At 39.9% G+C, this 15438-nt stretch overlaps 1 protein-coding gene across 8 annotated transcripts in view; it reads right to left on the minus strand.

The window, feature by feature from the left end:
• Positions 1-15438, minus strand: part of FRY (FRY microtubule binding protein) — a 212841-nt gene that overhangs the window by 113010 nt on the left and 84393 nt on the right. For all 8 annotated transcript variants that reach the window (XM_069882639.1, XM_069882631.1, XM_069882600.1 and 5 more), the window contains one exon: positions 10817-10870. In XM_069882639.1, coding sequence (XP_069738740.1) covers positions 10817-10870 — 54 coding nt within the window. The remainder of the gene's footprint in view (positions 1-10816; positions 10871-15438) is intronic.

Raw genomic sequence — 15438 nt, forward strand, 5'->3', positions numbered from 1 at the left:
ACCACTAGTAATTCAATGGTTAGACATGTTCTTTCTTGATTTCATCTCGTTTTTGAGATACATGGTACAAGAAAAGACTTAATATCCTGCATTTCCTGTTGAAACATAAGCAGAAATACAACAATGGTCTGTATATTGATAGTGTCTTTCCACTAAAATGCACTAAGATTCTGTATCACAACTTAAAACACACCAGAAAACTATCTAGTTCTTCAAGGGGCTTATTTTTCTTTGTTACACAATGCTGATTTGAGTTTAAGCACATGATATGGAAAGAAAAAGTGATGAATCAGAGGAACTGTTTCCTGGGTTGTATCCAACTGCTTGATGGGAAAAGCCAAGAGCTCTTCAATGATCTTAACCAACTGAACATGCAGATGCATCCATCTTACTATTAGGCTGACACACTCAATAACTTAGACTTTTTTATATCTAGAAAAATATTTACATTTTCCTGTGTCTTTGTGTGCACAAGTAAGTAAAAAAAAAAAGTTTAAAGTCAGTCCTTAAAAGTTCCTGATTAAACAGGTCCAGGGGCATACTGTAAAAGATTACTGCTCACTCAGTATAAACTGTGTTACCAATTACAGCAATGTTAGCAAACATGTTAGTACTGAACTATGAGTTAAACTTCCTATTACAGGAAACCATAAAGCTGCAAAACATGAAAATATCAAAACCTGGGATGGATGTTCCCACTATAACAGAAGATTATATATCTATTGCAACTGAATCTTCACAGTTACAGCATTTTAGTACGTTCTGAGAAAACAGAAGTCAAGTATTTAAATAGGAATAAATTATGGATCTGGAGATTTGTGACCACTTCGAGACCATGCAGGGCTTGGTCCTGTAAAGCACTGGAGCCAGTGCTGAAGCTGGTACTTCATGTCAACTACAATGATTATATCATTAACTGTCAGGTTTATCCACCTGCATAAACTTAAACCAGCACATTTCAATGCTGGTGGAACAACAGTAGAGTTCAATGTCTCGTACAAGACCAAGTTTGGGTGAGTCTGTGACCAAGACAAGAGCAAAACTGGGAGACTGAGCGCCTTACAATTCCCAGACTTTAGTAAAACCTTAAACGACAACATCAGTGGATGACATCTGCTTTAGATCAATAATTCTGTTCTCTTTCGCAGTTTTTCTGCCTCAGAATTAAACTATTTCACAGTGATGTTGTGGTCTAAAGTTAATGACACACTTTGAGGATAAGGCAGTATTGTTTTGATTGGATTCAGGTATTATGGCCTAAAATTAAACTTGGAGCATTAGAAAGCTATAACAACTGCCCCTGTAAAACTAAAAGGTTCTATAAAAGTACTATTTCAGGAGGGCTTTCAATCCAGTGTTTCCAATATATTTTATTACCTGAAATATGATACAAGTTGCTGTGGAAGATGGCATGAAGGCACTGCTGGCAGTAGTGACAGGAGGCTTTTCATGATGAATTACTACAGCAGCACAGGCTCAACTGCACCAAAGCCTTCAAACTTAAGACTTCCAATAAATGCTTATAAGACATGAATGGCCTAGTGTCAGTGCAAACTATTCATTACTGACTCAGAAGTCATTTCAATTGCTCCTCTTATTGTTTTCCAGAAGTTTTTCTGAAGCCAACATAACTTTGGCTGCTAATTATGAGATGCAGTGAAAAAGAGTTCGCTGGGCAAATAGAACAGACTTAAATATCTTCTAAGGGATCACAACATTTAATTGTAAGTGAAAAGTTGTTTCAGTCATGTCATCCCGCATGTTCACCGACATATATATCAATGCTGCTCTCTAAACCCCAGCTACACAATTTCACTCACCATTGAAAGTCCAAGTGATTCCTGTTAAATCTCCTCAAGTCATACTTTCTCTGCTGAATTAACAGTGTGTGTCTTTAGCAGGGATAAAAGGTCAATATAGTGGGCTTTTTTTAATCTTTCTGTCATTGCACTTTTAAGACAGGAAGGAAGGGTGGACTGGGTAAAGACCTGGCTCTCAGGGAACAGGAAGGGAGGGAAGTCTAGCCAGCCTGTTGGTTACTCAACCCTTTCATTTACTGGAAGTAACTCCAGGAGTGAGATGAATTCTAGCTCTGTGCGGCTCCTGAAAGAGAGTGCACAGATGTACAAATACGTCCTTGTTGGACAAATGTTCATGTTCTTCCATCATAAATGAACTACCTACTGTACAGCTTAAGGATAAGAAAGCTGCACAAGCACGGATCTGTTTAAAACTTGTCTTCACAGAGCATTAAATATACCTTATGTACATGCTTAATATTTACTTTGGACTAATATATAAGAGTAATTTTAATTAAATTCTGCTCATATGGTTTGCTACATTTTATATATTTTCATAAAAGTATTACTATTGTCAAAATAAAAATATAAGAAATGCTTCCACTAACAGCAGATACATGTTGAGTATGTTTTTTGTTTCATATATGAATTTGTGCACCTAAACAGCAAATATTTTCAAAACTACATTCAATATCCAACAGTATCATTAATTTCTTAGCTCTGTATTTTTTTCATAGAACATATGTCAGTATGTATGCTAGATGTGCATTTTATCACCATTTTAATAATGAAGAGTTGCAGCACTTAACTTTTGCATAGTGTTGGCGCATTTCTTTTGAATTTATTATTTGCAAAGTGTCTTCATACTCTGTTTTCAAATTGTTGTTGTGTGGATTCCAAATAATAGACATTAGGAGTCAGATTTTACACTTTCTATCAATGCTACTAAAACCAGAATTTGATAAATGTTATCCTAGTTGTATTTAGGATACTCATAGCCATGTAATAATGTTTTCCCTTCATTCAACGCTTTTTCCACTTCACGTAGATGTTTATAACAAAGCTCCATAACTACAAACAACATAGATTCAAGGCAAATAACAGCTGCAATGAAATCTTTGCTTTTTTAAATCAACAGCAAAACACTCCTGGACCACAGTAAAACTGGGATTTCACATGGAATACATGCAACTGAAGAGTTAAAGTTACTAATTCCTATTCCAAACACTCTAGACTGAGGCAGGGTGAAGATGGAGCTCTAATTGAAGAAGCTACATGCTGTAATTCTACTGCATCCGTTCAGACAAAACCTTTTTCTTTGTATTTCTAATGATAGATTTCTCTAGATAAGTCAACTCTAATTGAAAAATCTGTAAAATGAAATACTGGGACCAAGTAGCGTACTTGCTTTTGTGTAGATCTCCTTGCATCTCTCTTGCAAGCATTGTTTGGACAGTGCTGTGAAGTTAGATGTCCTTGGGAACTGTTAAAAGTGATCACTACTAAGCTGGACTGACTAGTTTTCATTTATGGCCTTCCTTTTGTGAATAAAAACCCAGGATTTTTAATACCATAATTTTGTAGATGGGTAATATCACCTAGCTTTTGTACACATGAGCAATGTTTATAGCTATTTTACTACCAGGATAACAGTTTACATGAAAACCCTTTTATTTCTAGTGTGAAGCAGGTTCAGCCCTGAACATGTTACCTTTAATTTTGCCTTCAGATTTACTTCTTTACACATTGTTTCAACCCAAACCTCTGATCAGAAGCTGAGGGTTGTTCTATGACCCCACCATCACCATTTCTTACACTTCCTCTACCATGTGCCCTTCTGATGGTGAAGAATGACAATGTGTAAAATGCAGTGAAAACACAAAAGGGGCCACCAGAAGCACTAGTGCAATGATGATGATACCATTATTTACTTACTATGGCTAGCAAATATAATACTGGACGGGAATAATTATCAGCATGCTATTTACCACATTTAGGCTGTTATGAAAAAGGGACACAATTTTTAGTATGTTGCTTAGTGACTTATTTATTTATATTTGTAGATCCCACATTTTTATTACCACATTTTTATTTTCCTTTTATTAGCTTGACCTGTTTTTTGCTTCTATCTCCTACAAGTATATAGAACACTAAATGCTTTTGCTTTCCAATCTGTATTTTCCAACCTAGTTTACTTCTAAGAAGAGAATAATTAAAATGAGCATAATTTTTTGTCCAGTTAATGGTGAAACTCTTGCAGCAGGCATCTCATTTAGGCAGTTCCATATGAAAACTAAATCTCGCTATTAAGTTTTCATTTCCATGGCAAAAGCATTACATTAATTTTGTATTTTCGTATGGAAAAATGTCTGCAGGTTAGCCCACGATTACACAGTGCCCTTTTTCTGCCTCCAGTGTTATCAATTCACAGAACACTTACATACCGTGGTAAGAAGAGAAGATAACTTAGGAGGGGCTGAGAAAAATACTAATAAAAATGTTTCCCTGGGTGAGGATAAGCCTCTTGTATAATTGTGGGGTTTTTTTACCCTAGCTTTTGATCTTTTCATGTACTGGAACTTTATGGTTTCCTGTAATAGGAAGTTTAAGTCATAGTTCAGTAGTACTAGGTTTAATAACATTTCTGTAATCGGGGACACAGAGCATGCCAATGCCAGAGCAATAATGTTCATTGCAAATAGGCAACTAGAGTTCTCTAATCAAGAACTTTTAAAACATTGTTTTAAATGTACTACAGAGATATTTAAAACCATATGTAAAACCTTTATAATTTCCTGTATATATTGTCTTCATATAAATGCACATCTAAAAGGGAAAATACAGTCAGCATAAGGAATCCAGTTTGTGAGGAGAATGGTGAGACATTCTCCAGGTCTGGATAAGTAAGATTACTTCATACATTGCTCAAGATGCAATTATGAGTTTGAGGAGGGTGACGCAATTGGCGGCCAGCCAGAGCACACAGGACAATACCGTCTGCCCAACCCGAGGCATTGACGCTACATCCATATGGAGAAAAACAGCTCTGCCTGTGCACAGTCGGGTCCCTAGATGCTGGATCCATCACCACCATCACAACTAGCATTCCTAAAATGGTGTTTGAAAATGGGCAGGAAAAAAATGCTAGTTCTCAGACAACCAGAGATAAAGCCGCTCAGGGGGAATCAATGCTTTCAGAATTATTCTAAATGGTTTGCGAGTTTCAATGTTGAACCCAGTGCTGATTATTCTGGAGAGCTAAAGCTCCACTCTGCTCATTGTAAGTTACTGCAAAGATAGGGATTTTTTGGCTGTTTTGTTCCACCTCTGAAGCTGACTTGTAAAAGGCAAATTTGAAATTAGGTCTGCCTTACTTTTGCTGCTTTTTAACTTACATTTAAAAGATGCAGCTCAGATATATTAGAGTTGACTATGGACCTGGTCACTTCAGCCTCACATAACTAGTTTCATTCAGATTGAACAGAGATCATACTGAAAAAAATAAAAAAAGGAAATGAGGTTCTTTTGACAGTGTGTCATTTTTGATGTATTAAAACTGAAAGTCAAAATTATTGAACAACCCTTGAAAATGTTTGTTCATGAGGATTTTCCCTTTTTTCCTCCTTCATTTCTTTAGTAAAAATGTAGGGACTGTCATGTATGGCCTTTCTTGGTTTTGCCACATGACTGCGTATACCAGGAATAAATACAAAAGCATGCAGGCCTCACCTGGAAAGTAAAGCCAAGGGATTATCAACCTGGTCTTCCTTCACAGAATCGCTAAGTTGGAAAAGACCCACTGGATCATCGAGTCCAAACATTCCTATCAATCACTAAACCATGACCCTCAGCACCTCATCCACCCATCTTTAAAACAACTTCAGGGAAGGTGACTCAACCACCTCCCTGGGCAGCCTGTTCCAGTGCCCTTTCCATGAAATATTTTTTCCTAATGTCAAGCCTGAACCTCCCCCGGCAGAGCTTGAGGCCATTCCCCCTTGTCCTGTCCCCTGTCACTTAGGAGAAGAGGTCAGCTCCCTTCTCTCTACAACTTCATTTTAGGTAGTTGTAGAAAGCAATAAGGTCCCCCCTCAGCCTTCTCTTATCTTCTCCAGGCTAAACAACTCCAGTTCCCTCAGCCACTCCTCGTAAGACTTGTTCTCCAGCCCCTTCACCAGCTTCGTTGCTCTTCTCTGGACTCGTTCCAGAGCCTCAACATCCTTCTTGTGGTGAGGGGCCCAGAACTGAACACAGGATTCGAGGTGCATCCTCACCAGTGCTGAGTACAAGGGCACAATCACTTCCATGGTCCTGCTGGCCACACCATTTCTGATACAAGCCAAGATGCCATTGGCCTTCTTGGCCACCTGGGCACACTGCTGGCTCATGTTCAGTCACTGTCAACCAACACCCCCAGGTCCCTCTCCTCCAGGCAGCTTTCTAGACAGACTTCTCCTAGTCTGTAGCACTGCACAGGGTTGTTGTGTCCCAAGTGCAGGACCCGACACTTGGCCTTGTTAAACCTCATGCCGTTGGACTCAGCCCAGCGGTCCAGCCTGTTCAGATCCCTTTGCAGAGCCTCCCTACCCTCCAACAGATCCACACTTCCACCCAGCTTGGTGTCGTCTGCAAACTTGCTAAGGGTGCACTCGATGCCTTCATCCAGGACATTGATAGAGACATTGAACAGGGCTGGACCCAGCACTGAGCCCTGGGGAACCCCACTTGTCACTGGCCTCCAGCTGGATTTCACACCATTTACCACCACTCTCTGGGCCCGGCCATCCAACCAGTTTTCCACCCAGGAGAGTGTGCGCCTGTCCAGGCCAGAGGCTGACAGTTTCCTAAGCAGAATGCTGTGAGAAACTGTGTCAAAGGCTTTACTGAAGTCCAGGAAGATACATCCACAGCCTTTCCCTCATCCAGCAGCTGAGTCACTTTGTCATAGAAGGCGATCAGGTTAGTTTGGCAAGACCTGTCTTTTGTGAACCCGTGTTGACTGGGCCTGATCACCCGGTTCTCTTGCATGTGCTTCATGATAGCACTCAAGATCACCTGCTCCATGACTTTCCCTGGCACTGAGGTCAGACTGACAGGCCTGTAGTTCCCTGGATCCTCCCTGCGACCCTTCTTGTAGATGGGCACAACATCAGCCAGCCTCCAGTCCAGTGGGACTTCCCCAGTCTTCCAGGACTGTTGGAAGATGATGGAAAGGGGTTTGGCCAGCACATCCACCAGCTCCTTCAATACCCTTGGGTGAATCCCATCCGGCCCCATAGACTTGTGGGTGTCTAGCTGGGCAAGCAAGTCTCTAACCGCCTCTTCTTAGAGATTTAGAAAGCTGCCTGGAGGAGAAGGACCTGGGTGTGTTGGTTGACAGCCGACTGAATATGAGCCAGCAATGTGCCCAGGTGGCCAAGAAGGCCAATGGCATCTTGGCTTGTATCAAAAACGGCGTGACCAGCAGGTCCAGGGAGGTTATCGTCCCTCTGTACTCGGCACTGGTGAGACCGCTCCTCGAATACTGTGTTCAGTTCTGGGCCCCTCACCACAAGAAGGATGTTGAGGCTCTGGAGAGAGTCCAGAGAAGAGCAACAAAGCTGGTGAAAGGGCTGGAGAATAGGCCTTATGAGGAGTGGCTGAGAGAGCTGGGGTTGTTTAGCCTGGAGAAGAGGAGGCTGAGGGGTGACCTCATTGCTCTCTACAACTACCTGAAAGGACGTTGTAGAGAGGAGGGTGCTGGCCTCTTCTCCCAAGTGACAGGGGACAGGACAAGAGGGAATGGCCTCAAGCTCCGCCAGGGGAGATTTAGGCTAGACGTTAGGAAAAAATTCTTTACAGAAAGGGTCATTGGGCACTGGAACAGGCTGCCCAGGGAGGTGGTTGAGTCACCTTCCCTGGAGGTGTTTAAGGCACGGGTGGACGAGGTGCTGAGGGATATGGTTTAGTGTTTGGTAGGAACGGTTGGACTCGGTGATCCGGTGGGTCTCTTCCAACCTGGTTATTCTGTGATTCTGTGTGATTCTTGGGTCATAGGAGCTTTGTTGTGCTCCTCTAACTCCTGGGTATGTACATACAGGGAACAACTTTCCTTACTGTTAAAGACTGAGGCAAAGAAGGCATTAAGTACCTCAGCCTTATCCTCATCCCTTGTCACAGTTGTTCCATTTGCATCCAATAGGGACTGAATATTCTTCCAGGTCCTCCTTTCATTGTTAATGTATTTATAGAAAGATTTTTTGTTGTCTTTCACAGAATTGGCCAATCTAATCTCTAGTTGGGCCTTAGCCCTCCTGGTTTCTTCTCTGCCTGATCTCTTCATCCCATAGACTCTTTAAATATTTAAGTTAACTTAAAAAATAAAACTTAAATGGTGTGACTTAAAAGCATATGCCCTCTTACTTGGATTTTACTATCATGTAGAATCGGAATCTACAGAGTTTTCTAGGTAGACCACGCCTACATTTTTAATATCAGCAAAATTATCCATATTTTTGTGACAACTTCATAGTGTCTATGATATTATTTACAAAACAGCTTTATAATACCGAAAGGTGCTGACGTAATCTACTGAGTGAAACATGCCAAGTAAAGGAAGACTTTTTGCTCTGTCTTCCTGTCTCTACTCTAGCCGAGTTGTATCAAATCTCTACTGTGCATTACAAATTTTTGAATGAAAATCTAACTCAAATTTAACCACTCTAAAATGATTTTGTTAAGTATGAGCCACGATCTTGCAAACACTCTTATCAGCCAGGTGCAGATCAGGTCTCATCTTCCACCCACAGACACATGTCAATCCCAGAAGCACTAGAACATGTCAAGATGATCACACCGTTCAAACAGAAAACAATGTGAAACATGGAAAGGAAAACATCCCCAACAACTCAGGCTGAGGCAGACAGAAAGTCTGAAAGTTCCAGTCGCAATAATTTGTTTGGAAAATTTCAAGGAACTGAATACAAGGTTTCCTGACAGGACATCTAAGGCAATCTAAGCTCTGTAGTTTTCTATCAACTCTGCACATAGGTAGGACTCTAGATGTGCAGTTAGAAATACACACAAACATTGTGTATAGCAAAATTTGCCTTTGTTTTTCTGGCCTGCATCTGTTTTACCCTTCCCCAGCACCCACAGAAAATTGCTACAGCGGGAAATACACAATTGTTTCACTCTAGGAAGCATTTGCTATTCTCATTAATTGATTCTGACTTAATTGTTCCATTCTCTGTCTATTTACCAACAAGTAGGAGCATAAGTCTTCTAATTCTTCCTTGTAAAGGGCCACAATTTGCTTAACCCTGAATCACGACCACCCATTATGTGTTTGTTTAATCCACTGCAGGAACAGTATCACATGGTTTGCATATGGGTGGCTTAATTTATTTTTCTTTCCCATTTATGTGTGACACACTTCCCACAGGAAGGAAAAAAAAAATATTTAAAATTAAGGTCAGAATACCACAAAAAATTTCATTAGGTAGCTAGGGAATATTCACAAAGCAGCCTCCTTCAGCCTGTGGTGGTTGGCACCCCTGCAGGGTCTCTCTGTGGTCACTGAAGCTGGGCAGGGAGCTCTACGGTGCAACACCAAAGTCCTACTGTTCACCTCCTCCTCTGAACAGCCCTCTGAGCAGGCTACCTCTCTGCAAAAAGGAACTAAGGAACAACCTAGAGAGCAAATCTTCATCAAGCTACAGTTCCGAAGTGAGCTCTGTGAACGCCAGTGGGGTCTCACAAGGCATCTCTGCTTCTGCTGCAACGTATCTGATGTCCCAGAAAACACAAAAAATGTGTTACGTTCTCTTAAAGTTCAGAACCCATACCTGTGTTCTCTCCCACAGTTAAGTTAATGATATCTGCATTAAGTTATGGTACCTGCAGCTTATGGCAACAGCCACAGATGCTTTCAGAGTTCTTGCTGTTACTGATGCTTCTGCTATGGTTTTGTGTCCCCTATTCCTGGTGCCACTGGCAGCACAGTGGTGCAGGTAGCCGGCAGCAATGGTGACAGCACGGCAGCTGAAGCAGGAATGGCACAGCAGCAAATACCTTTGCTGTTTATGATACACCTTGAATTTATCCTTCCTCTTTGTTGGGAGTGAGTTTTGGCATCCTTTATATAACTTAAACTCTTCAGCACCTATCTCTATTTTCAAACAGGTTATTCATCTAGGCTTTTTTTCTGGATGCTTTTTGTTTTAAGAAACACTCTACTGACAAAACTTAATTCTTTTATACCATCATTAAAAAATGTGCATACTGCTGTTGGTTTTATTTTTATATTTGTCCTGTTTCCCTAACATAATAAATTTATTAATCTAACATCAACTATAAATTTCATTTTATTAATTACAAGTTCATTGTTTTATTAAATGAAATATAATACGTGATATAAATTCTGTTTTAGTTTTTAATTTCTCTTTCCCTGCCAACCATTTTTCTCTAATTATTATTTACCTTGTTGCACATAGGCATTTATCCTGACACGTGAATTTATGCTTCATTTTAAATACAACAGGTTGGCTCAGCCTATGTGCATATGTGCAAGTCATGCTGGGTCACAGCTACAGAGTCAAAAAAAGGCTGATGAGACTGATGTCAACTGATGTCATAATGATTCTAAAGGCATTCATATTAACCATAAGAGAAACCCCATAAAAGAAAGACTGAGGCCCATGTACCTGTTCAAAAAAGCAGATATTCTGAAAAGATACAAAGTTTGTTTTGAAACCTTCACCAGAGGAAACAGCCAGGAAATAAACATGTGCCTAATACACCGTAAAAAGCAAGAAGCTCTATGGGAAAAAAAAAAAATATTGAGCTTGACAACAGTGGTAAAATCCTCCTAATTTAAAACCAAGAATGGTTAGGCAAAGCACTTATTGTTCTACTAAAGCACATTGAGAGATACTGGTTTTGCAGTAGGCAATGATAGCATGCAGACACTACACTGCCTTCCACCTATTTGTCTTATAGCCTGAGGAATGGAATTAAAATAATTTAAAATGTCTTACTTGATCAAACTGGGGGTCTTCTCCTCGTTGCAGAGATTTGGTCAGTGGCTTCTCCTATAAGAAAACATATGAAATATGTATCACTTCAGATCAATCCTATGATATACTCTATCAACTCTACTATTATTTTTCTGTTAGATTTTTACACACATAAGTTGCCTCCTGACCAGTTTCATGCTGGATATACTGTTTGTTTCACATGCAAAGGAGACATCTGCAAACATATGACCTAATACTGACAGAGTGTCTTTAGTGTCTTTCCAAGGGAGAAAAGGATTAACTATTTATTACACCTAAATTGCTTTGTGCTCACACTGATGATTAATTCTTTCAAAATCCTAAAAGGAACCTGCTATTTCCTTTAATACATAACCAAGGAGCTGTATCTAGCTACATGATGTACCTTCCTGTTATAATACTCGCAGACAATACGAACAAGTCCATAGATATACTGCAACACATAGTGCATACTGAACGAAATGCAATTTTAGAAGAATCAACTACAACAGAGTTCATTTTTAAGTACAATAATTGTGGAAATACTGACTGTATAACTCAAAAAAAAAAATCATTTTTGAAATGGCAGCAAATTTTCAGGACACATTTTCAGAGTGCCTGAGAAAGCCAAAGAGAACCGCGCACTTCAGAAATCTGAGTCCCCAAGTGCGAACATCACCTTTACGGCATTTTTTACCATGAAGACTCAATTACTGCGGCATGCAGAAGTACATAATCCAGTATTCTTGACATATGCAGCAGTATACAAAATGTGGATCTCCTAAACCACAATGGAAATAAACAATGCATGAAGGCAGATAACAGTCTGAAAAACATGGCACTGACACAGTAACAATTCTAAACTGAACTGTATTACTGTTGCTAGTGTCGGAAATGAGCCGGTGTGTTACTCTTCTGCAAATCATGCGTCCTTCACCTCTTACAGCTGCAAGACCAGAGCTTTCCCACCAGCCTAGAATGATATTTTCTGTTCAGCTTTCAGCAAACCACTACGCTCATCAGCATCTGATAATGTATCAGGCAAAATGCCATCGCTGCCAGGGGATGTGAGGTGCAAACCAAAGAAATCTGTAAAGCTGCTGAGATAAAGGAATGGAAAGACTTGAGGCAGTCCAAAGGTTTCTTTTATTTAATGTTTATCTCTGGAGAAAGTGTTGTCCAGTATAATCTGCTGAACGATTTTGAAATTAATTATGCTGATCCATGTGTAACGCCAGCTGGCAGGGAGGTTGGCTGCAGAGCGACTGCAGTATCCCCTGACTACCCACCAAATAGAAAAATCAACAAAATGCTTTCTACTGAGTCACGGATTCATCCAGGGCCGTCATCGATATTTTTTATTGCTGTCTCTAGTGTCTAAAGGGACTCGCCCAAGTTACATTAAGGGTACAACAACTACCAACTAGAACTTTATGACAGATATTGGTAATGAACAGATATAGAAAAATCTTGTAGCCCAGAAACAGACACACGGCACCACCACACTCGTAGTCCTCCTCCTCCATCAGTAACTTGGTGCTACCCTACCTAGCTTCATCTCATAGCAGGACAATAGCTCTTTCGTCTATTGCCAAACACTGAAAAGGACAGCAGATAATCTTTCAAAAGTAGTGTTTGACTTATTTAAAAGATTCTTAAGTTTTCATGAGTCCTGGACAAATCGTTGTCTTGAAAATTCATGAAGGTTAGGAAAAAAAAATGCCAACACAAAATCTTTTTTCCGGTTAAATTTTTGAATCTGTTACAGAAGTGTGTTAGCACAGAGACATTTCTTAAGGTCTGTTTCAATCAAAGGGGCTTTGGCATCCAGAAGGTTTGTGCTCCAGTGCCTGACACTGCAATGCTTGGCTTTCAGAGTAGCATCCTAAATCCTGCAGAAATGTATTCAATGTTTCAGGCAGCAATGAGGTGTGGGATTCCTCATTACATGCTCATCTGTAAGGTGGACACAGCAAAATGAGACGAAACATGTCCTGGCAACCCAGGTCTGGAAGTGCACTCCTGAAAACGTCCTCCTCACTTGTTGCCTATCTCTGGAAAAGAACACACACTTTACAAATACTTCAGTTTGTGATGATGTTCCTCGGGGATTGTGTTTCTAAGTTAGAGAAGAACTCTCCTTTTGACAAGGCCATACATCTCATCTCTTGCCATCATAACAGTTAAGTTGACCAGGGCTTCCTAAACTTTGGTAAATTCACCTAAAGAAATGGTTCACAGGCCATGCAACAGGCTTGGTGGCAGCAGAAGGCAGCCCTGGGATGGAGACCAGTCAAAGACACCCACCAAAAGCCAAGAAGCATTCTGCTGCCATAACTTTTCAAGATCACCAGTTTAGGGCTTTAACTGAGATCTTTCTTCTATTCACCCCATCCTGCACCTACTGCCGCTCCTGCCTCTTAACCTCTCCTCGCGCTTTTGCCAGCCAGCATCTGCTGCTGCAGCTGCTTTGATTCTTCTTTGTTGCCCTGTTCGGGTTGCTGCTGTTGCTGCTTCTTCCTCGACTCTTTCCGAGCACGGTGCTGCCTCCGACCCGGCCTGCAACAACTGCAGTGATGGCTCAGCCTCGCTGGACCCAAGCTGACCCTGTGAAACCAAGTGTGTCTGCACATACGGCTGCCCCGTCAGAGTAACTCACTGTACCCCTGCAGTGGATGGGAGTAAAACCAGAAAATTATACTTGGGGCTTGGAGATCTGAGCAAACTCAAAGTGGAAGTGATTACTATTTCCTTTATTACTAATGATGGGTACTGAATACTTAACGAACTGAGTAAAGATGAAGGATCAGACAGAAGCTGGCATCTAATTGCTCCTAAAATATAAAAAGATAACTGCATGATGAGTGTTAACAAGTGAGTGTGCCAGACAGCCACTGCTGAGTAAATTCAAAGACAGCTCAACTACACGCAGATGCTTCAGGTATCCTTTGGAAACAGCATTTTTTTCTTTATACAATAGATAATTTCTCATTCACTGTAAACAATTTGCCATTTCTATACTTCTTATTTCCAATATCCTCGCAAATCTTATAATTTCCTTTTATGCAGTATTTTTAACATTGTTGCTATGGCAGCTACTATATAATATATTAAATGGTAGACATTTTCACTACATACCAAAGGTTCAGGACTGGCAAAGACAAGGTTAAACAGTATAATAAAGTGCTATCACCTCTGATTAACAGATTTCATAGAAGACTCTTTAATCTGGAGATACGTTTATCTAACAGTTTTTTAAAAATCTTAAAAATGTTTTCCAGCCTCAAGGAATCATTTTATTTTTATTTATTTTTACCCACCCAATTCAGAAATTGCAAAGAGGCCCTTTTATATCATGAGATGACTCTGTTTGAAAGTCTCTGTAGCTATAATACATTCTACAGAAATGTCTTCCAAATCTTGGATGAATAGGTAGGCTGAATTTGGAGCCAAAACCTACAACCACAAAATATGAATAAAGAAAGTTTTGATTAATCTGAAAGAGCCCATAGCTCTCTGGGCTTTAAAAAAACATCAGAAAAATTCAGAAGAATGGACTCTTAGTAATAACATTTCCATTTTTAATCACTAAGCTAAACATCCTTATTTCTTGTTTGAAGTGTTGCCTTCAATTGTATATTCTCTGTTTGTTCATGATGGAAACTCCCATGATATGAATACACATTAGAGATAAGCAGTAAAGATCAGCAAAGCCAATTCTGCATTTAATATCTAAAATTATAATTTTTCACTAAAACTATGTAGTTTTTGCATCACCAATGCTTACGAAATGCTAACCTAAAAATTAATTTCCTTCCTCCACCTCATTGCTGTTGTGAAATCATTAATACAACAAAATAAAATAGGATATGTTGAATATGCAGTGACGAATTATTATTATATCATATTTGCATGTATTAACTAAATGTATTTTTTATTTTAAAAAATCACATATCAGTCAAACCCCCTGTTCACACAGGCACACTAAAACATTTCTCCAAAGACTATCAGCTACTTTTAATGGTTAATGTATTAATGCTTTTTCAGGGCTGCTACACAAACTTAATTGGGTAAATTTACACAGGAACAGCTTTCCTCAACCACCTGTCACAGAACTGAGGTTCAGGGAAACATGAAAACAAAAGGCTGCTGTAGTGCCTGTTAAGCTTCACTATGGCACCACGCTATAATGATACATGATGTCCCTTAAGTTATTTCCAACTTCAGCAACCACCAGGCATGTTATTCCCACAGAACTATGAGTAGGTTAATGTATTACAGACTGAGATTAAACTCATCCTTTTATAAGAGCATAGAGAATGCAAGGATATTTACATACAAAATTTAACTGTCACTGCATGCTCGGAAGCAACCACATATGCTGAGTAGTCTTCTGGGATGGAAGAGTTACCAAGACAAAACAGCAGAGAATGGCTTTTTTTGCATTAAATGGAGCAGACATAGACCACATGCAACTACCACAGCTAAAATATATACAAAATGCACATAAATGCAATCTTTAAGATCCAAAAAGATCCCCAAGTGTAATTCTTCCCTGCTTACAACGAATCATCACATAAGTCCCATAACAAACTGAACGTATTTGCATAATATTCTTTTCAGCA

The sequence above is a fragment of the Phaenicophaeus curvirostris genome, chromosome 1 (genome assembly GCF_032191515.1).
Source record: "Phaenicophaeus curvirostris isolate KB17595 chromosome 1, BPBGC_Pcur_1.0, whole genome shotgun sequence".
Classification (NCBI taxonomy): Eukaryota; Metazoa; Chordata; class Aves; order Cuculiformes; family Cuculidae; genus Phaenicophaeus; species Phaenicophaeus curvirostris.